This window comes from Choloepus didactylus, chromosome 14, assembly GCF_015220235.1.
Source record: "Choloepus didactylus isolate mChoDid1 chromosome 14, mChoDid1.pri, whole genome shotgun sequence".
Classification (NCBI taxonomy): Eukaryota; Metazoa; Chordata; class Mammalia; order Pilosa; family Megalonychidae; genus Choloepus; species Choloepus didactylus.
This window is the reverse complement of record NC_051320.1, coordinates 47405474-47428574: the sequence shown is the minus strand read 5'-3', so window position 1 is coordinate 47428574 and position 23101 is coordinate 47405474. Positions and strand designations below refer to the sequence as shown.

The following is a 23101-nucleotide window of genomic DNA, read 5'->3' as shown; positions in this document are numbered from 1 at the left end:
CAGCATCTTTCACTTTACATTTTCCCTGAATTCTTTTCTTGGGGTGGGAGTGTGTGTGTGTGAGTGTTGGCGGGGGTGGGAGTCCACTACACTAAACTGTATTTTGGCTAAGTGATTCGGAGGAGAGTGCTTGATTGAACAATGCCTCCCTAATTTTCTAAAGGACTTCTTAAAATTTGTCTCCTCTAAAAGGCAGCTGCTCATTCTCTTGCTTTTCTGTGTTTTCTACTAACACTACTCTCCTCCCCCAACCATTTTGTCCCCTCAACATATTAACACTCCATGCATAAACCTTTTTATAACCTGAAGTTTCACAGCAACAGGGGCTACACTGTGCACTATGAAAATTTATGTAGTTTATTGGCAACTTCATTCTGAACTCACTATTCATACTGCACTGAGAGCTTCTTAACCAAGCTTTAGTGCCTTAAAACACAGCACAACCAAATCCCCTTCCTGCAATAAAATAACTTTCTTTGTGCATAATCTGCACTCCATTGAGGATCTGGTCAGATGTTCATCAGATTGTCTGGTGGGTGCTCTTAAAGGTGAAAAGGAGATCCCAAGGGACTACTCAGGTGTATCTCTTTCTTGCTGGCCTCTTATCTGATGGGGGAGCCTCAGTCCTTGCTTGTTCTCTGATTGATTCTCAGGCTCTGGGTGGGTAAGGAGCTGTGAGGCTGAAGTCAAGATTGATTGCCTCAATTTCAAATCCCCACCTCCAAAATAGGCTCTCAGATATGTACATAAGGAACCCTCTCCCCCTATACTTGCTGGAGGTGGAGCAGGTGTCTAAGTCACCTGTGGCTACCAATCACAAGGGGCTCTCCTTGTGCTGGCTGCACAAGTTGTTTGTTGGGACACACTAAAGCCCAGGTAAAGGTAATATTTCATATCTGGGCTGTATCCATTTCTGTGGGTGGGGGTGGGGGTGGAATTTAAGAGTGTTGGGGTCAGCAAAGAAAGGACTAATCCTGTCTGGAGGGCTGTGTAAGTAACTTGCAGATTTTGTTTTGCAAATTGTGTATTTGGATGGAGGTGAGAAGTTGAATGTCTCATTGTTACGCTCTGCCAAAAGAGAACCCTTGGTCCCCATCTGACCTTGACAGAACCTCCAAAATTTTCGCAGTCTCGGGAGGAGCATAGAAATACAGTTTGCTAGTCTGCATCTCTCTTTTTTTTTCTCTCGGGGGACAGCTTTGGGATGCAGGTGACCCCTAGCCCTGGCTGTGGCCCGTAGCCAGACGTTTGGCAGCTATCGGCTCCCCGAATTTCCACCCCCGTCTTGGGGCCAGAGCCCCCGCCCCCTCTATCTTTTCGGTTACTTCCCTCCTGCCGGTGTCTCTTCCCTCCCTCTCTCTCTCTCTCTCTCCCTCTCCCTCACTTTTCCTCCCTCTCCCGCTCTGTCTCACACGCACCCTCTGTTTATTTTCCTGCCTCCATCTGGGCCCTGCTGATATTGTAATCACCCTGATGCACGTTGGCTGCTCTCCTCTCCCTCCTGCGCTCACACACTCACTCACACACAATGTGCCATCCTGACAAGCCTTTTACTTCTGATAAGCTCCGATGTGTGTTTAATGAATACAAAGCCGTGGTCTGGGTGCCGCCTCGGCTGCGGCCGCTTCTCCTGCGCTCCTTTGCCAGAAGGTAATCTCCGTGAACAGGGGAGGGGCGGCGAGCGAGGGGGGGGGAGTGGGGAGGAGTGGGGGGTGGGGGGTGGACCACGGGGAGGCTGCTTTTCTCTTTCCCTCTTTCCCTTTCCAAATGATTCAGAAGTCGATAAGACCAGGAGAAGTGAAGATGTAACATGTTATCTGTGGCTCCTCGCTCCTCTTAGCTGGCGGAGAGAATTTACATTTAAAGATTAGCAGAGGGAGAAGGAGAAATCTGCCTTTTGTTGTGTGGGGCGAGGAGGAGGCATCCGTCCTGGCCTTGACGCTATCTCCCATCACCTCTGCTATCCAGACAGGACGCACAGAGGTGAGATTACCGGAGGGCCTTATCTTTAATTGGGTTTAGTTTTGCCAGTCTGAATGGGTTTAAAGAGACTCGATAAAGGGGAACAATAGATTATTTATTGACTGGCCTATAGATGAAGAAGGGAGAGAAGAAGCTGCTTAACAACTTGATTAGTTCGTTTTTATGTTTATTTTAAGGGGAGACCCTCTCCTTCTGGTAGAAGGAAGGGCCATAGAATTTAGGTGCAATTTGAGTAACTTGAATGTCTTAGTTCCTCTTTATCCTGCCCCTGCCCTCTTCTCTGCATCAGGCACCTACCTTATTTTAACAAGAGTTTCATTTGTCCCTTATGTATAGGATTGAGAAACTGAGCAAAGAGGGTAGAGGCTTTGGGAATTGATCATTAATGTTTGGTTTTCTGTTCAATGTGACATGTTTTGAATGGTGATGATGAATTGTTGCTAACGGTACTTGAATTAGTGAGAAAAGCAAATGAAGCCTACTTTTAATATGAAATTGGTTGATTTTATGGTATGGTTTCAGCTCTGTCTAGAGAAGAAATATCACTCCACCTCTTTTTGATAGCTTTGTCTTTTGGATTTGAACTTTGACATTTTTGTGCTTGGAGTTGGTTTTTATAAAAAGAGAATATGCGTTTTCTTGACTTAGCATATTTCAAAAAAATATAGTTTCAACTTCACATTCTTAAAATGAATAGAAGTGGAGAAAATGATTCTTTTGCCTCCTATACATTGTCAAATAGGTGTTTTCTTAGGTAGATAGATAGATATGATCCAGTAAATAAAAGCCTAATTAAAATTTGTTTAAAGCCAGGGGGGCATGTTTTCTTGTTGACAGTGGCAGATCTATTGGGTAAGACAATAGAGTCCCATTATTTTACTTCCATTGACTGAACATATTGATGTTTCAGGTTTGCTGTTGCCTCAGTGAGCATGATGAAACACTGAAATTCACAGACCAACGGCCAGAGTGGCACATATATTACTCTGTGCCATTTCTGCCTTCAGGTTACCTTCTCACCCAGGCAGAATGGGAATGGACAGCCTGCAATCCCTCAGAAGGGATAGGATTCTCTTGGCTAAGACACGGGTAGATAGCATGTCCTAGGAATATCTTTAATTTTACCCAGAATTGGATGTTGCAGAGAAATATGTGGAGTACTTTTATTTAGAAGTCTGGGAAGCCACCTACCTACCAACCTTGCATATTTGACATACAGGAATACCCATTTTCAAGATTTACCTTTTAACTTCCCAGGAGGTATTTACAGTGAGTGACTGGTCATATCATTTAGATGTTTATGAGAGCTTGTGCTTAGGTGACATCTGTTCTTCTCCAGTCTGGGGAACATCCATGGCTAAATCTTTATCTGATAAAAGAATGTGTAGGGTCCCTTCAAAAATAGGGCCTGACTTTTGTTTCTCGTTTTCTTTTGGTGGGTGTAGTATGAAAATGGCATGTATGTATTTTATGCCCATGTGCACATGTAGACAGTAACATATCTATAAAAATATGTCTATTCCAAGCTGAGGCAGAGAAAATATTAAGTATCCATTATCTTCTTAGAGAAATCTGTTTTTTTTTCCTCACTTTTGCCTAGTCTCTGCCTAGTAAAATTAAGTATTAGCAGACATTGAGTCAAAGAAACTTAAACTGTACACAAAGTGAATATGGAAAAAACTTAACATATTTTTTAACAGTTTAATGAAGATATGAAACTATTATGAATATAACGTGTACACAGCAATTGTTGCTGTCAAGTAGGCAACTGATGCCCTTTACAGTGTTTAGAACAAAACTAGTCCTTTGTACCATTTTCATGAAAATGTTAGGTTTCTATTTGATCAGCAGGTGCTGTTGAGATGAAAGCCATGTGTAAATTTTCAGAAGGCCAAAAGTGTCAATTCAGAAAAAGGAAGCGATAAGGGAAAATGCAATCAGTTTTCCTGTTTTCAATTTGTGCAGGGTTTGAAGAGCTGTTTTGTTAAACTGCTACATCTGCTCCAATATGAATATTGAACTACTTCCACTAAAAATAACACCCTATAATTTGGAAGCTACTGCAATCTTTTGTTAATGCAAGAGGGTTATTTAGAAACAAAAAAAACAAAAAAAATAAAAAAAAAAAAAAATTTTCTTTTCTGACAATCTCTTGCCTAATGTGCATTTTCATTTGTTGGCACTTTTATCCCCAGCAGATAAATGGTATTATGTAATTAGAACCTGATCTTGTTTGACTATAAAAGAGGTTTCCACAGGTGAAAATCCTGATAATATAAAAAGGGTTTGCACAAAACAAAATTTATTTCAAAATCACCTGTTTAAGTACATTTATTTGAAAGGAGATAGTCCTTACATTTTCCAATACTTCAATTTTTAACTTACTGTCGACTGTTACAATAAAGTTAACACTATTCCATTGTATGCTGAGCATTCTGTGATTTATTTCACCCTTAATATACCTGCAAATGTAAGTTTAAACTGATCAGGGATATTTTACCTAACAGGGTTTTCAGAATAATTTTTTTTCATGCTTAAATAAAATGATTAAATTATGCTTGAGTGCCTGCATACAAAAGCTTTAGCTTCTATAGTACTGCTAATCAAATAAGTTTTATGGACAGGAAAGCACCACATTAGAGAAAAATTGGATGCATTTTATTACTGACATTTCTAGAAAAGATATGTTCTTTTTAAGTCATCAAGTATTAATTAAAAAGGAAACTCTTACCATTTTACAAATAATTATAATAAAAATATACTTCAAGCTTACAATAAGAGAGTGAATGGCAATGCTATTCACATAAAACACAGGCATAGAGAATTAAGGTAGATGGAAGACTGATGAAATTTGGATAAGATTCAATATTGACTCAATCTACAGTTGCAGTTGGATTGACTTGTGGCTATAGTAATTTGTTCAGGGTAATACGTGTTCACTACTTAGAATCAATTAGAGGCAGTAGAGCTTGTGGCTTCACACTTGAATTGCCAGACACACCCTTTATAGATAAACTCAGAGTATCTCAAGATTGGATGAAAGGGGAAGACAGACACTATAGCACACCAGTTCAAAAGACCTAATTGGAAGAACAGTATCAAGTGGGTCTGCTTGTTACGTATATGTAACCAACCAAAGAATAATGCTTTTAAGGAGTGTAATTTTCAATTGGAAGCCCGGTTGTGGCATGTGCTGGCATATCTTTCAGAGACCTGGGCATCCGTGTGGATATATTCCCTGGTACGACACTAAGCACTTTGGCATGCTCAAGAAATGATGCTGAATCACATATCAGTGTAAGGACATTTGTTTACAGACGTGTAATCATCTGATGAGTTGTTTTTGTGATGAAACCAGGTTCGGATGGAAACAACAGTGTCTTCCATGGCATCCACAGGGAGAGCTTCTTGTGACTCTTTTTAATTAGTTCATACTTTCTGGAGTGAGGCCCAGGCTCTTACATAGGAGCCACTGATAAATTAATGCCCCTGGGTTGACGTTTAAGGCATGGAACCCTCTTGTTTGCAGAAGTTTTTAAACCATCAAACCTGTTTAAAACCACAAACATTTTCAGGGACTCTGAGATCTACTTAAAATTCACTAGCTTTTATAGTTCTAATTGTGTTTACTTGCATAATGCAATTTATGAAGGAACGGAGCAAGTCTTTGTTTTTGTAGTTCTCATATAGGTCAAGGTCTCTAAGGCAAAACATTTGATCTTGTTGAAGGAGGAATGCAGAGGGTACAAGTATAAAGCTTTCTGATGGTGTCTCCAACAATCTATGAACAACTCAAAATTCCTTGGGACATGTCATTGACTAGATTACTGAATCTCTGAATACCTGGGCGCAAACCACTTCAGAGTGTGTGCTATGGGCTTCTGAGTGCTGCCATGTTGTTTTGGGACTTAGGAAAGGGTAGAGGAACTGACATGTATCAGAGACCTATATAAGCCTGACATTAACCTTCGAACACATTTTCATGACTTGTAAGTAAATGATTAGCCAGTATTTCACTTTCTTCACCTTGGGGAACTCCAGCCTATCAAGCTGTGACTGGCCATAGTTGCTCTTCTGGCTTGGCCTTTTTGCCCCAATTTAGAACACTGAAGTTTCCTTGTATTCCCCAAATTCATTACCTACTTTGTGTCAGAATTCTAATAGGGCTTTATTCTCTGAATTCTTGCCTTGATACTCTCTTTATCACCTGTGATCTGAATCTCCACTGTTTTCTTTTACCCTATCATCCCCCACTGAGAAATCAGAGTTTGCTAGTAGCTGGCAGATATCCTTGGAGATTCCCAAGTGTGTGTCCATCTGTCTCTGGATACTTCCATGTCCAGGCTTCTCCATTACTAAATGCTGCTCCCTGGTCAGAAAGCCTCCTTCCTGCACTGTACTGCGGCCATGGAATCAGCTGTCCCCTTTGTTGATGATGAGTGTGGCGCAGCACTCCAGAGCTGCTCTAACTGTCCTTCTTCCCTAGTCCCCTAGATTGGCCCCACCCTCTTCTGTTACCATGTCTTGAACTTGGGTCCTCTCAGTCAGACAGATCCAACTAACTTCCTGGTCATCTTTTAAGATGAGAGGAGAGGAATTTTGCCCCATCCTGACTCTAGAAAACATACTGTGTAACTGTAGTTAAGTGGTGTAAAGCACTTTCTGTGTTATAAGAAGAAGGGCCTGGTATGTGTGTAGTCTCCTGACCAGCAGGCAGACTGGAGTTTGCTTTCCAGTTCAGTCACTGACTTGCCCGGTGGCCTGGGATACATTTCAGCCCTCAGGTGAATTCCTCAGGAGTAAAATAAAGGGCAGACTCGGTGATTTTTAGGGCTTCCCAACTCGAATATGTAAGAGTCTTTAGATGAACACATGATTTATTTTTGATTCTGGGCTGGGAAGGATGAGGGAATCTAGGAGGTAGAAGGACTTAATCCCTATTTAACTGGGAGGTGGAATTGGTGTAGGACATTGCTGTCTTTCCGCTATTCTCCATTGTAAAAAGTGACTTGGGAATAGGGAGCCGTTGATTCCATAAATATAGCCTTAGGTGATTGTCTTAAATTTCAGTTGTTACTACACTTTTTTTTTTTCCAGAGTTGAATGGTGGGGGAATGAATCCCTTTATGCAGTGAGGAGAAACTAAAGATTTTAGGTGTTGCTGAAGGAAAATAGCCTTTATGCCTCTTCCTCATAGTTGCTGGACAAGATGTTGATGCAATGCCTGGGGACAGGAGTCAGGGGCTAGAGGCTGAAGCATGGTGGTGACTGGCTGCACTTACAGGACATTCACAGGACTCCCCATACAGTCTCAAAGATTGGCCTTGAAGTCATTTGGGGAAATTAGAAAATGACCTCTTTAAACCATTTCTAGAGAGAACTGGTAAATAGCAGCTTACTTAAATGAACAAGGGCACATTATCGTTTGGCTTGGAATTAGATGTTAAGTAGGAAAGACTGAAAAATTGTCTGTTGCATTGTCTGAAGAAACAGTCTGCTGTTACTTCTAAAAATGTTTAAAAATCCACTTATTACCAATAAGACTTTGATTTTGTACTTTCCTTTAGTTCATTAAATTGCTATAGGAGATTAAAGTATAGATACTATTAGAAGTTTGTGCATTTGCAAAATCATTTATTATGAACTCAGGCTGGGTTTCTTTGGAACTTAGGAGATTTTGCATGCTTATATTTCTGTTTCAGTCAAGGGGATCACTTTGTCACCATGCAGAAGGGAAGTGGAAATTTCTACTGGTCACTAGGAATGTCTGTGATTGACAGAACTGACATTAATGATTGACATTAATTTCATGTCTTTAGAAATGGAAGTCACAAATATCACTGTTGCTTCATAGGTTGTAAAAACTTTTTGCCTTGGTATTCAAAGCTCAGTGAGAGGCCAGTCCTTTGCTACAAAGGAGAATGTCTTAAAAGTATGTATATACCTGATTTGACTAGATTGAACATCAGAGAAATTTTAGAGAAAATACTACCAGGACATGTAAGAAAAGTTTGTCTAAGAAGTTCAAGAGGCGGGTCATTAATAATAGGAGATGAAACATTGTCAGAGCAATGATGAGCTAGACACAGCCAGGTGATAAGATAACTAGAAAAAAAGGAGAGAGTACTAGCTGCAGGGTGCTGTTATAAAGAGTATTTGGGAAGGTGTTCTGCTAGATTTTGGGGGGAATGCATGAGTGACATTGAGGTAGGAGATCAAAGCATAATGATATTAGGAAAGTAGATAGATAATGGTACCTGAGAGTGCTGCACAGACGTGTGGTGCCAGGGAAATAGCCCAGCTGCATCGCAGAAAGCGTAACCAATGCACATCCAATTTGGCAAGTGGAATATCAGAAGTTAGGAAGTCATCCCCCAGTGGACATTATCTGCATGGTGTAAGTTGTGATTTCAAATAAGTTCTTAGGAAGTTGGTTGGTCTGGTTGAATGTAGAAGGACTATATCCCTCTTCCTAACCTCAAGATAAAGGAAGATGTAAGCTATAAGACAGGTCATGAAAGACTGCTAGTCTACTTCCTGAATCAATGCATATGTTATGTACACAGTGATGAGCAAACACAGCTGGGAGGAACAGCAGATGATACTGGGACTGGAACTGTGGTGTTTATCAGACTGACATAGTAATCCTTCTTTCCTGTGAAAGTGTTCTTTTTAAGTGACTGTTAGGATTCTGTAACTTTTATCATGTGTCAGACAAGTATTGTTCTTTGCTTCTCCCAACTCTTTTGCTCACCTGTCACACATTTTCATTCTCATCTCTAGCTAGATTTATTTAGAAATGAGATCCAGATTTGACCTCTGATGGGAAACAAATGTAGACAATGCATTTTCATCCATTTGTTTAAGTCAGGGTAGTTAGGTTTAGGTCTAAATGGAAAGTAAATGTGATCAGTCTTCATTGACTTGTCCACGTTAAGCTTTGAGCTAGTTAGAGGGAGGGAGTATAAAATATCAGAGGAAAATATAAATGAAGAAGAATAAAATGAGCAACCCATTAAAACCAAATTTGAGTATTATTAAACATTATTAAACATGTTTTTGATGGTCCTGATAAAGATACCTATTACATATATCTGAAAAAAAAAGTAAAATTTTTACTCTTGGGGAAAAAGTCACCCTATTTCAAGTCTGAAGTAAATTAATACATATTTAATGAATACCTACCATGCGTAAAACACTGTTAGGTGGAAACATAGACGGGAGTGAGTCATGGGCCCAGTTCCCACTGAATGACAAAACCCGCTCGGGACAAATTAAATAGCTGCAAAAGATGGTAGATCTTGATTAGTTACTAATTAATTGGTATAGTAAATGAGATTTTAGAGGCTAGAGTGAGTTGGAATTTAAGTTTGTCTTGAGACAGGTAGAATTTATCAAGGCAAAGTTATTGTAATGTGATTGTAGTAAGTCTTTCATGAAGTAGCAAAGAGGAGCACAGATGCCCAGGTGAGGAAAGGCCTTTGAGCCAAGAGTATTAGGGTGGGATGAGGGTGAAGAGACAACAGATAAACGAACGTGGCTATAGCAAAAAAACCCTTGGCTGTTTAGTGAGAAATAAGAGCAGAAAGGCCATAAATGTCTTGACTATCAAACTTTTACAATAAATTGCTTTAGATACTAGATTTTCTAGTTGGATTTCTTTTGAACGAAGGATACTATAGTAAAATACAGTTTAATAGAACAAAAATTAAAACAAAAAAATTGTGCTAGGCAATGGAAAGCATGGACCTAATTAAAGTAGTGTTTCTGAAGAGTTGGTCCAATTGCAATGGGTCATATGGACTGGGGTAGGGGGAGACGAGAGGCTGAAACCAGTTGGGAAGTTTGTGGTAGCAGTCTAGATATTGCAGAACAATGACCAGGGTTGGGTTTGTTGGGACAAGAAGAAAGAGACAGATGCAAGAGGCATTGCAAAGGAAAAATAATTTCAAGTTGGGTATAGTGGTAGAATTAGAGAAGGAGATTTAACAGCACTGAGATTAAGTTTTGAGTGCAATTAGCTTGCCAGAACTTGGAATCACTTATAGGATATTTGTTCAAGGTGCAGCAGCAGGATACTACTCCACTGCAGACTCTTAAAAGCCCAACCTCCAGTGAGGGGCCTCAGAATCTGTACGCATAGCCTCAGTCCCCAGTGATTTTTATAGTCTAGCTACTTCTGGGAGATAGTGACAGGGCTGGTAAATGGTAGGTATTCCTTAAAGAGTGGTTATTACATGGAGGGTTTATTACTGACCTTTCTGGGCCATGGCTCCCTCATAGCTTTGGCTCTTGCATAGTTTTAAATCTGTTATGAGGAGGTTTGCCTTCTTTTTTCAGGTGCCTTCTGGCTGCCTGGGGCTGCCTGGGAGAATAAAAAGTAGTGAGGTGGGCTGGGTTCTGGACCCTTAACTTTCCATTCCGCCAGATCAGCCTGTTTACATATCTACATGTGTCCCAAGCTTTGTTTGTAGCTCAAATACTTTTTCATGGGATGACTTTTTTTGTTTTAAATATACGTAGAAGAACACAAATGCATTACATATATTACTGGATTAATAGAAGCTTGACTATATATTTTATCAGATAATAAATAATAAACTAAATACAATCATGTGAGAGACCACAGTTTTTTATTTTAAAATTAAGTCTTCATATTGGAAAGGTAAAGGAATCCTTTTTATATGTTAAAGGGGAATGTTAAATCCTTAGTATAAAATAGTTCACTGTTAGCTGTCTCCTATCCCCCCTCCACCCGCTCTCCCCATTTAAGAGATTTTAGTCATTGAAAATGCATCATCATCCATCAGCAGCAGCAACAAAGAAACAATAGTCTGCCTGTATAAGGACTTTTTAGGGTATGGCCCATCAGATACTGTTATTTCAAGGTCTTTCAACTTGTTTTGACTAGTATCATTTACTTTGCAAAACATGCTGGTGATGCTTTTTAGTTTTTTCAACTTATTTGAAGTTTGTGGTTTTGTTATAAAATCTGTCTAAAATGAATTTTTTAAAGATTTTTTTCCCTTTTGTCAATTGTGCTTGATAAAAATTAATCACAGGCAGTCCACAAAGGAATTCTGCATAAAAATCTATTTTTTTTTTTAAAGAATGAGACAGATTCATTTGTGCTGATATGGAATCATCCCTGAAATATATTATTAAATGAAAAAAGCAAGATGGAGAACAACGTATATGGTATGCTACACTTGTACCAAAAAAATGCATAAAATTCTACTCGTGGAAGTAGGTACAAGAATCTGACAATAGTAGTTGCTTTGGGGAAGGAAAGTGGGCTCAGGCATTGGATGGCAGGAAGGAGACTTTTTGCTGTATGTCCTCTTGAGTCTTTTAAAAGAAATCTTGTACCTGTGTCACTTACTGCAGAGTCAGCCTGGGATTGCCTGGTTCTTTTCAGCTGCCTGCCTAGGTTCTCAAACTGTTCTGCTCAGGGAAAGTGCTGCTGCTCTCTTGTCTGCCAGAAGGCAGTCAAGGGTAGTGGTTAAAAGAGTCTTAACTCCGAAGTGTTTATACCACCTATTTAATCTCCTGCTCTCTTTTCTCAACTGGAAATAATTCTCCTCTAAACACTAATGGTACTACCTCATAAGGGTGTCGTGAGGATTATGTGAGATAATACATGTGGAGCGCAACCTTCAATAAATGCTTCTTCTTAGCTTCTGACTTGATCATTCTTTAACTGTCGACCCCTCTTTTTTCAAAACCTCTGTTAGGTCTTTCTCTAGCCATTCCTTCACAGTCATCTTCATTCAGCAAATAGTTATGGAGAGTCTGGTCCCGCTAGATGCCTTTAGGAGGTGGGATGTTCAAGACAGACCACACTCCTGCTTTCCAAGACCTGTCTCACCCACAGCCTTTTTTAAAACCCTGGGATTGCATCTTGCTTTAGGGCCTGGTCTAAACTCTTTCTGCCAGGAAGCCAAGTCCGGCTCACTTTGTCCTCTCAAGTTTCTGATGAAACTTTACTCTCTGAAGCCTTTCACCACTTCTCTTCCCCAAAGATAGAATTTATTACATCTAACTTTTTGCTTCTTTTCATGCAATTGAGACTTTTCTGCTGGTTCATGAGCTCTTGAAGGTAGAAATCTGAATGATTGAGGCACTTTTTGAGGCTTGATTGAATGTTAAGTTATTTACTTAAAACCATCCTGAAATATTACGTTGCTACGACCAAATGAAACTTCTGGTTTTGCTAGTACCTTGTTTCGTTTCTAGTCCCTTTTCATTGTGATCTCTGAATGTATAGTTTATTGCCATCACATTTTAATTTCTAAGTTTCAGCAAAAAAAACTTAAAAACAACAACAAGAACAGAAATAAACACATTGGCCCTAGGCAAATTGTGAAGTGGTCAAGCCACATGGATTCTCATAGGTACATAACTTAACTATTTTTACCTTGAAGTTCCTAAATGGGCTTTTGTAAAGGATGAACCCTTAGAAGTTGTAAGCAAAAATGTGTGTGTATGGACATTTTTATGAGGTAAGACTGTTCTTTTGGTCAAGGACCCAAAGAAAATTAAAGACCATTTTAGTCACTTGCAGCTTTCCCTCTAGCAGATGCTCCCAGGTTATCCCTTAATTGCCAAGGGCTCTGTCCACTCCTTTGGTTGCCTATATCTGTTGCCTATATCTGTTATCTGGGGTAGATCCCAGGCATTTCCCCTCCAACAGCTCCCCCCTTCTCCATCTTACCCCCAATCCTGCCTTGTCTTTTCTCTGACGTTGTGTGGGATTCCACCTGCTCTGCTGCCTGATGAACCAGCCTCAAAACTAGAGACACTGAACAGTGTGACAGTGTGACATCTCACCCCCAGGGTGTGGAAATGGGTGAAATGTTTTCCCTTCCAGGTGACATTTCCATTTGAAGAGTTAGTTTCAGAAAAGCAACCTTGGTTTCTTGATGCAAGTGACTGAACAATTTCAGACAAATGTGTGTGGGGAGGAGGCATATTGGAGACTTTTATGGATTGAGGTTCACATAGCATCTTATTTAATACTCACCTGGGAGTGAGCCCATTTTGTAAATCAGCTCGGGGTTAGCTAGCTTCCCTGAGGCCACCCAGTGACAGTTGCAGAGCAAGGTCTAGATTTCTTAATTCAAGGCTTCTCTGTTCTAGGGCTCACACTACTTTCCTAGAATTCTTCAAATCCTACCATCTAGGAATTTCCCCCCATGAACAGGGCCAGCCACACAGACTGTGGGTGGGAATTATACTAAAATAAAATGGAAAACTATCAGGGGCTCTCAGTGCACTTAGAAAAGTCACTGTGTAGAGTACAAAAATATTACAGTTTTGTAAGCAATTCTGCCAGAAAGAGAGGGAGAGGAAGAGAGGGAAAGAGAGGAAAGAGGGGGAGGGCGATATCAACTGGTCAAGGAGCGGCAGCAGCCAGACTATATTTGCAACCATCTTTGCAGCTAGATGGTTATAGAAGCTTGTTGAGATGTGTGACCATCAGCCACGAATGCAGATCCTATCAAAGTCCCATTTTTCTTTCATGTGAAAGTTGCCAGCATAGAACAGATGCCTTTATTTTGAAGAAGCCAATCTTTGGAAATAATGGTTCTCTCTTCTCTTATTCCCTTGAGATGATCTTTCCCAGATGAAATTGAATGAGGATAAAATTTAAATCACAAAACATTAGTTGGGGGTAATTTTTTTTCCCCTTGTCACTTGAAAATGTCTTATGATCTGCAGCTTAATTTCACATATTTTGCTTTTGTTGATTGGTCATAGATACTTTTTTTTTTGTCACTTGATAGTACAGTATCTCTTAATAGTGCAGGAAGGAAAGGATTTTGAATTGTAATAGGCCATTTTTACTTGGTGGCCTTTGCTTTTATTTTAATGCTTTAAAACATAATATCAGCATAGGTACTACCTTATTTCTACTATTAAATGATAAGAACTGATAAAACAACATTTGCACTAGGAGCACTAAGGTAGATACTTCAGAAGTATTATGTCTTATCATCCTAGTAAGTTAGGCATTATTATCCTACTTTAGAGATGTAATTCTGAAGCTTAGAGAGGTTAAGTGACTTGTCCAGGTCAAATAGCTGATACATTTAGGAGCCGACATTCAAGTCCAGCCAGAAACCTCATGCAGTGAGCTTTTAAATGCTCCGTGTTTGTAGGCTTAAGTCATTTTAGCAGATTTTTCTTCTTGAAAGTTAAATTATATCTGTAACAGAGGAGACTTTTTAAGAACTTCCTACCATTTTAAGTCAACTGGTTTGTTAACTTCATTATGTTAACAATATATTGTATTGTTGACTTGAGTAGAGATAAATGAGAGACTGATCACCTACCTTTTGATTAATTTATTCTTTAAAAATATGTGTAGGATTTAAAAATTGTGCCTTATCACAATAATAAGGGAAAGCAGCATGAAGGAAGATGAGCTAGCATTCAGTGATCTTTTGTCCATTTGTTACCCAGCTAGTTTTGAGGAGCATCTTCTGTGTGCCAGGCAGTGTGCTAGACACTGGGTGTAAGTGTTGGTGACTAAATGTGGCCCCTGCCCTCATGGCCCTTGCAGTGGGAATGGGTGTTGTTTGTCATGCTTGAGTTTGAAGGCATAAAGAGAAAATGGGATTGCTTTCCTATGAGAAATGACAACTTCAGTTAGGAGATGTCTATGCACAAAAATGGTTAGAAGGCATCTCTACCTCGTAGGTTGTAGGCTTGTGCTGCGGTTCTCAGTTGTGTTGTCTTAATGCTCACTGTGGATGCAACAGTTGGCCTGACAGTCCTGCATGCTCTGCTCTGAGTCCATCCTGGCTTGAGTATAGTACAGTGTTGGGGAGATGGCTCTGATGAACAGTATTTGGCCGGTAACAGGTTGCTGAACCCTGGTGTAGACCATTAGTGCTGTTATAATTTAAAGAAGAAAAAAGGTCATGGGCCCCAGGAGTGGTCAGGGAAAGGTTTGTGAAGGCCATAGTGAGTCAAGCGGACCTTTGTGCCATTTCATTAGGTGATGTTTGTTGGTTTTTTCTTTTCATTTGGGCTACCACTGTGTGCCAAATACAGTTCTGAGTATAGGAGAAAAAGAGTAACAAATAAAACAAACAAGATCTTGCTCTCAGAGCCTATTGCTTAGGAGTGGGGTAAGGAGTTTAATCAATGAGTTAGCAAATAAGATTACTCCACATAGTGATTAATTCAGTGAAGACAATGAAAAACTATGGCTCATCACCACCTCCAACCCCCTCAAGCATTATTTCAGATGGTGGGAAAATCATCTCTGAGGAGGTGACACTTGAACTGAAAGCCCACTGTTGAGAAGGAGCTGGTCGTGCAACAATCTGTGGGAAGAGCTTTGAGGTAGATGAGCAGAGTCACAGAAATGAGATGAAGTGTTCCATAGGGTAGCTTATCCAGTGAAGAGTTGCATTCTGTTTAGGGCATGGTCGGAGCTGAGGCTGAAAGGTGTAAGTTAGAGCCAAATTATGGGGGATCTTGAATGTCAGAATTGGGCAAGAATAAGGACTGCTTGTCGGAGAGGACAAGTAGTTAGAAGAGGGAAGGAGAATCTGGATGAGTGGGTGTCACGGAAACTTAAGGAAGGTTGTGTGACTAGGTCATTGAAGTTTATTTTGCGTGTCCTATGATGAGGGACCCTATTGTCCAATGTCCTCATGGCTTCCTGTTAGAAGTTGTTGTAGTCCTGAAGTGGGCTTACCTGGTTCTCTGTTGACTACTACTTCAAATCTGGGGGATCCAGGAGAATTATTCTACAAGTGAGATAATTTTGAGGTTTTGACAAAGGTAAACTCCAACCCAGTGCCAGGGACCATACTTATCAATGTAATATTTTCTAGGTTAGGTATGATATGATAGGTTCCTTTCATGGTAATTTCCTTTGGAACAAAGAACTAATTGTATTTTTATTAATGGAAAGGAACATTTATGCTATAAAATGTTTTTATTAAGGGAAAGCGAAGTTAGAGTTAAGGTTTGATTCAATCCAGGCTGATAGAGAAAAAGAGGTGTATTTAAGGCTCATTTTTTGAGTATCTGTATATTATATACTAAAGGAAAAGTGGACCCAAATGTGGTACAGTTCTCCAGAGAAATGTGTTTAGGCAGTGAAGGGATTCCTGGCAGTGATTAAGAAATACAGTAATGGAGCAGTGCACTTGATCTCTTTTGAGCTTGATTCTGATGTGTGTAGTCTTTACATCCTATTAAATTTTTGAAAGATAAACTGATGCAAGAATGATTTGCCAAGGACAGCAACTCTTCCTTTTAAAACCTTGGCTCAGTGTACACATTGAAGGGATGGGGGAGTAAGATAAAAGCATTATAAATATGAGGTTAACTGAATTCAAATAGAAGGTTCTCTCAAGTTATTGCATTCCTTAGAAAATAAATACATTGCACATATGGTTAAGATTGATCAAAAAAGTATTCTGTATGCCAGTGATTACATTCCCATCTGTGATTAAGGTTTTCTGTCTGTATCTGGTTTTCACATTATATTTCTGTAACAAGAATCCTTTATATAGCAGAGTTCACTTTCTGTATTTTCTGTTAGCTGCAGCTTGAACTACTGCACGGATCGCAGATTTACACATGTGGTTTTCATTACTTCATACCATTGAGAAAAAGTAATATTTGTTTGGGAATGTATGTTTTCCACAATTTCCATGGTAATACAACATGTTGAGCTTTTTAAATAACACTCTTGTAGAACTACAAATTGTTTGAGGCATTCTACTTTTCGTGGAGTTTAGCTTTTAAACTGTTCTGAATGTATGTTCCCTTCATCAGGTTTTACAAATTTGAGGACTGAGGATTTGAACAAGGCAATTAATTGTCAAAGACAGAAATTTTCCTATCATTTGCAAATGATACAGATTTTACTGTGGAATAAGTATGAATATCTGAACGTATTTTTTCATAGTGCTTTTTATCACTACTCATTTCATTATTTCATTTTGGAAGGCCATTAAATATGTTGGATGTATGGAACATAGGCATAATACTCCAAAGTCATTATTTGGAAAAACCAAAGAAAATAAGCTTTTTTTTAAATTTGTTTTTTAGTTTTAATATTGATTGTGAGATAATGTTTTGTATATGAAATATTTAAGTTGGGGAAATCCTCATGGGTAACTTTAGGTTTATGTTGTGTATTGTTTGAATGTGTATTTGTATGCTTTGTTAACATTTAAGAATTTATAAATATGTACTTTAAAATATTTTAGGACACTATTTTCCAGCCATCATTTCTTCAATTGCTTAAGAATACTCTGATAAAAATAGATACCACAAGTGAAGCTAAAAAGTCAAACAGTATATTCTATGTTGAGAAATCATTTATAAATGAGAAACTTGTCTTTTAACGGAAGTTCATTCACATAGTAATTGTATGTGCCTCAAAAACTGGGATTCACTATGCCGTTTTTGTTAATAAACCTAGACATTTGTCTGGTATTTTAGCAGTCATGAGAGGGAAGTGATAGGCTTAGATTCTAGGGGATGTGTGTGTATCGCTTTGCCTGCTTCATTTGTTCAATGGAGATTATTAATTATGGCTCATACAAAAGCACACGCTGGTCTCTTTTGTTGGTGGCTGCTGAAGCACAAAAGATTTTCTTATATCATGATTGAATCTAAGAAATATATTTCATTTTCTTTTTCCCAATAATATTTATTTGTCCTTTTTCTTTTTTATAAAATCTTTTTCCTCCGTATAGAAAAATTGGAAATAACAGAATTGCATGGGAAAGAAAATTACCTATATCTTCAGCTTTCAGAAATAATCGTATCTAACATCTAGATGTATTTACTTCCAAGTTCTCTCCTCCACGCGCCCTTTGCCCCCTGCAACTATTTGTATATTTGTATATGTGTCTATGTATCTATGTATCTTTTCTTACTGGAAATTTTTTTTTTCTTTATCATTTGTCAAAAAAATTGTTATATTTCATAGTAAACTGAATGTTTCCATGTTCCAGCTGATTGTCTTTAATGATCTTTGCTGGGCTCCAAGGCAATCTCTAAGTAATACATAGTACTGTATTTTTCCTAACCATTATTCATTTAATTTTTACCTTAAAGAACAACAAGAAATAGCTGGTTGCATCATAACAGAGTCATGTAGCATATAAAGGGCATTGCTTTTCTTCTCTTTTGATAGAATCTGCTTGTTTTATATACACCAGAGTATATTCATCACTTTTTTAATTTCTAGGAAATAATGTGGACTCGTAAAAAATAACAGCAGCAGCCTTAGTAATATTTTTTCTTTGTAAATCTTTATTTCCTTGCATATATTGAATTCCTACCTTATGTGGATATGATTGTGCTAGACCCTTTTATAGTTCACAGATTATGAGACTAGTGATACTTGTTCTATTTGTGATAATAATGGTAGGTGAGTAATAGACACTAAATGTTTGTAAGTGATGAATGAATGCCAAACCTGCCAAATCTAGCAGGAAAAATGAGAAAATTTGGATTGCTTTAGAGCAAAAAAAGTGGTAGAAATTTGGTGATTTGGAAAAATAATCACTAATAATTGTTACTAATATTTTAAAAATAGTTGATTATATAAAGATGATTCTTGAGTATTATTAGGTATTTAAAACTATTTTAACTAATAACTGCAATAATTAAGTTTCAGAACAGTGAAACCGTATGGATACCACTTTGTGTTTACACTGGATTTGACTTGTACGTAAAATTCCATAAATAAAATAAAACATATGATGTCTCAAAGCGTTTTCTAAAGAAACCATAGTATCTGACAGATTATTTAATATTTTATTGAAACAGGTAAAATATAACTCATTCTGTTAAGGTGTTGATGTACATAAGTTTTTAAACCAATGGGAGGAAAGAGGAGTTGTCTGGTTCAGGATGTATCCAGCTCTGATCAGAGAATCTAAAGTCCTTTAGAACATTCCATTATAGAAGCTGAGAAAATGGGGATTATTTTGAAATCTTCTAAAATTTAGAGGGGCTTGTATCTGTTTCTGAAAACAAACAAAACTGGCCTAGTATTTTCATGTAAATAGGTGGGTGTGATACTTCAGACTGGTTGTGATATGTGCATTTTTTTTCCCTTTGTTGTTGTCAATAGAAAAGATTGATCTCTGGGCTGGTGAACATAATATCTGTCCCAGTCAGAAAAGGAGAGAGGAAATTAGCAGAGCGATTGGTGGAGAATGATATCTGTCAAAAGAAACACTTGGAGAGCACTGAGTTTAGTAATAGGTGACTGCCGGAGAAAAGGGAACTTTGAATATTGTCAAGGTAAGGAACGGACAAATATTTTGATTTTGCAATTTACCTACATATCAGAAAATTGATCTATTATTTTTTTCCCAAAAATTATAATTGTGAAGATTTTTTTCTCTTCTCCTCATTTCTTCTAGTGTCTGTTGCTATAAAGTTTATGTTGTATGTTTTAAGAGTTTGTCTTTGAAATCTTCGGGTGTGGGATTGGGTGGGGATCAGGCTGGTGGTGGAACACTTGCTTGGTGTAGCTTTGGGTCTGAAGATAGCAAATGATCAAGTACCAGTTTTTTTTCGCCCTTTTCCTGTTGCAGTGCTTCTTGCCATGTTTCGTAATACATCTGTTGTAAGCACAGCGATACTTGGAGTTAAAGAGTAAAAGCTATGCCATGATTTCTATGTTTATTGTAACTAGGAGATGGTGTTTTCTACAACAGTGTGTTGACTAAACGGGGAAAATGCTTTTCAATTTATTACTTGTAATTGATTCAGATTTTTAAAAAACTTTCAGGCGAAAGGCTATTTCCTAAGCAGAATTCATGTCTATAGATGCATTAAAGAAAAAAAAATGATATCTAACTTTCGGGAAACAGCAAATATAAACTAAGTGTATTGCCATTTGGCAAGAGACTTCTTAAAGCCTGCAACATTTAAAAATGAAGGGGAGCCCAGGATTATGGTTACAGGGAGGTAATACCTCTGGTAGCCAGCTATGTTTCAGGTTTAGTGAATCACACAGATGAATAAGGATAAACTGCTAAGAAAAAATTGAGAATCAACACAAATGTTGTCTGGTTCTGCTTGGCACTTCTGGTGATTGGGAAGGGATTTGAAGTTCTGTGACTGACTACCTATGTGAGAAGAGAGGGGTAGCAAAATATTTACTATCTGTGGCCACTGTTCTGGAAGCATTACTTCTGATGTCTATTGCACAAGCTATACTTTGGTGATTCCAGCATATATTTATTGGCTTATTCTTAAAGTTCCCTGGAAGGTGTTGGAAAATGATGATTTTTGTTTTTTTGAAAGATCGGAAGAATGAAATAATTCCCTGTATATTTATGGACTCCTTTGGGGGTAGCCTTAATAAAGGTTAGTTTCTTTGTATTTTTCTTCCTCTTCTTCATGTTGAGGTGTTCTACTGAAATTAGTAAGAGACATCAGTTCAAGAGAGAATGTAAAGAGTTCAGTATTATTAACTAATTGAAACATCTCCCACCTCTGTGTCTTACCTTATGTACTACTGTTACCAAAAACTGTTTTCAAATCTTGGCTGATTAGATTTTAAAGTCCTACAGAGAGAAAGAAAGGAGTAATACCTTAGCCTAAGAACAAACTACTGCTACTGATGCCACGACTACTAAACCCTGCTTAGAATTGCTATTTTACTGTCTTCAATCAGAAGAAAGTGCCTATTTTGTAAGAATATGTACCTTTTTGCTTTAGGTATCTGTATGGGTTTTTTTTTTTTTTTTTTTTTAGTAATATGAAATATCTGAGGTGCAGATTAAAAATGCAAAAGCATATTGAATTTAAAAACCTGACTTGCACATATATTGGACATAGAAATATCATCGTTGTCCACCCCTGTCCCATTATAATCATTTTCTTTTCTAGTCAAGTGGTATATGTCTGTGGTCTGCTGGCAGTGAATCATTGTAGCATGGAAGATCCATAGTGAAAGCAAAAATGCACAACAAGGACACACATCTCAATACAACTTAATGTGTGTTGTTATAATATGCAAATGCAACTCCCAGCATCATGAATCAGAGGCCTCATGTTGTATTTTTTCTCTTTCTCTATGCATGTATGTGTTTGTATGTGTAAAAATTGTGTGTATACATACACACACAAATATATTTGTGTTGGTCTATTTTTTAGATGCAATGTTTTCTTTATTTTTGTCTGGCACTGAAAAATTTACTCCCAGTGTTTTTTATTCTTTGTTATGGCCAGATGCAAACCTTGAACAGTGGATGTAAAGACACATGGGGTTCACACTCAAGCTGGTCCAAAAGGTAGAGAACAGAAATCACATACTTTAAATTTGCAAACACCTGGAATCCATTGGGTTCTTGAAATTTGGCTGCAGGGAGAGCTGAGTTCCACATGAGCAGTTGGGTTTGTAAGTGAGAATGGCCTGAGGTGGCACCAGAGAGTCTGGTCTGTTTGGTGAGGTTGAAGCAGGTGGAGGACACCAGGGGACAGCCTGTCTCCATTGGGACAGTGGCCAGGCAAGAAATGATGGCCAGGGGGCACTCCACTGGCTTTGAAGGAAGCTGGTAAAGGCAAAAAGCTGGTATGTCTGTCTACCCCAGTGTTTTAAAAGCACACCCCAAATGTTCACAGTGCTTGGTCCTCTAGAATGCAGACTGGGGCTCTTCTCCTGTATTGTGTACCATTATGAGGGCAGATTTGGGACAGCTGGGAGTGGTGTCCTGCCTGAGGAGCTTGCTTTAAAAGCCAATAATGAAAATACTAAGAAGGGGTCCAATATTTGGCATATTAAAAATAGTCATAATAAAAAAGATTGATTGGCTATCTTAGAAGATGCTAGGGGAATTAGTGTGGGAGGAAAGAATGAAAGAGAAAACTTGCCTTTCTGAGCCTTTCATTGTAACATGGTGTGTGTTTATGTCCATGCATACCATGGAATGGGATAGTTATGTAGTGCCAGTTTTTTTCTATATGGGTTACAAAAGCCACATTTGCATTTTTTTAAATGTTAATTTAGATGATGCCGTGTACCTTCAAATATTGGTATCTTATTAGGAAAAGAGGAAAGTTATTTTCTTAAGTGAAGTTGCTGTTTTTTTGAGAGGCTGCATTTATTTTTAGTTTTTCTTGGTCATGTTTGAGGGGTCTGATAGCATTAATGGGCTTTACCCCACATGGAGCTCTGAGCTTATTGTAGCACTGCACACTGATCCCAGGTCAGTGTGATGCGTGAAATCAATTTATTTGAATCTCTTTGCCTCTATAGGAATTTGGCAGCATGCCAGTTGTTTTCATTTAATGTTCTTTGTGTTGAACACAGACAAGCAGGCATGCTTTTGTATTTCTCTCTCTTTTGGTCTCTGTCTCTTTCAGCCAATATTTTACTCTGTAGATTTTGAGATAAAGGAAGAATATATTACTTCAGTGATTCTAATCATTGCTTGATATGCATATATTTACAAATGCATCACTTTCTTTTTAAGGGATATTTTTGACATTCCTGAGTTTTAACGATGACTTTTTGTACATATAAAATATTTTAGAGTTTTGTTTAAATAAGATTTTTGATGAAATGTGGTAAAATAAATCATGGTAGTGTTGCTTATATCAGTGACATCATCAACTTAAAATTACAGTATTAATTGCACAACACATTTAATTTGTGAACTGCATTTTCAAAATCAATTATTTCTTTGTGAGCTTTTTTATATGTGAAGATTTACACTTTAATCAAGAACATGTGAAAGGAAAATTATAATTATTCGGGTATTATTTTCTTTGAATAACCTATCTTGGCTAAGACACCAGTGTTTTACATAAATTTATTATATATAAATTTTTATGAAGTTATAGCCATTAGGATTTTTTTTTTTCTTTTTAAAATTTGGACAGTAATGACAGAGAATAGCACAGAGATTTTTGTTACCAGTAAGTTCCCTCTGAGAATGTTTTTGTAGGGAGGATTTGTTTCTGGTTAGTTTTAGGAAGAGGTGGAGAAGGAAATGAGCGGCGCGGGAGAGGGGAGTGTTGTGTCGATGCTCTGGGCTGTTCTTGCGGAAGTTGATATGCAGAATCACGGAGCCTCAGCTTTGGGGTCAGACTCATACCCAGCAGCCCTGCTTCC

At 38.2% G+C, this 23101-nt stretch overlaps 1 protein-coding gene across 4 annotated transcripts in view; it reads left to right on the top strand.

Annotated features, from left to right (window-relative positions):
* Window positions 1-23101, top strand: part of RUNX1T1 (RUNX1 partner transcriptional co-repressor 1) — a 135234-nt gene that overhangs the window by 6076 nt on the left and 106057 nt on the right. Inside the window, exons 1-2 of one of the 4 annotated variants that reach the window (XM_037802982.1) lie at window positions 1777-1983; window positions 19103-19275. The exons of 2 other annotated variants lie outside the window; for them this stretch is intronic. In XM_037802982.1, coding sequence (XP_037658910.1) covers window positions 19188-19275 — 88 coding nt within the window. In that variant the 5' untranslated portion in view covers window positions 1777-1983; window positions 19103-19187. Of the gene's footprint in view, window positions 1-1776; window positions 1984-19102; window positions 19276-23101 lie in introns of those variants that run through there. One more of the 4 variants, XM_037802983.1, reaches the window with a different exon arrangement.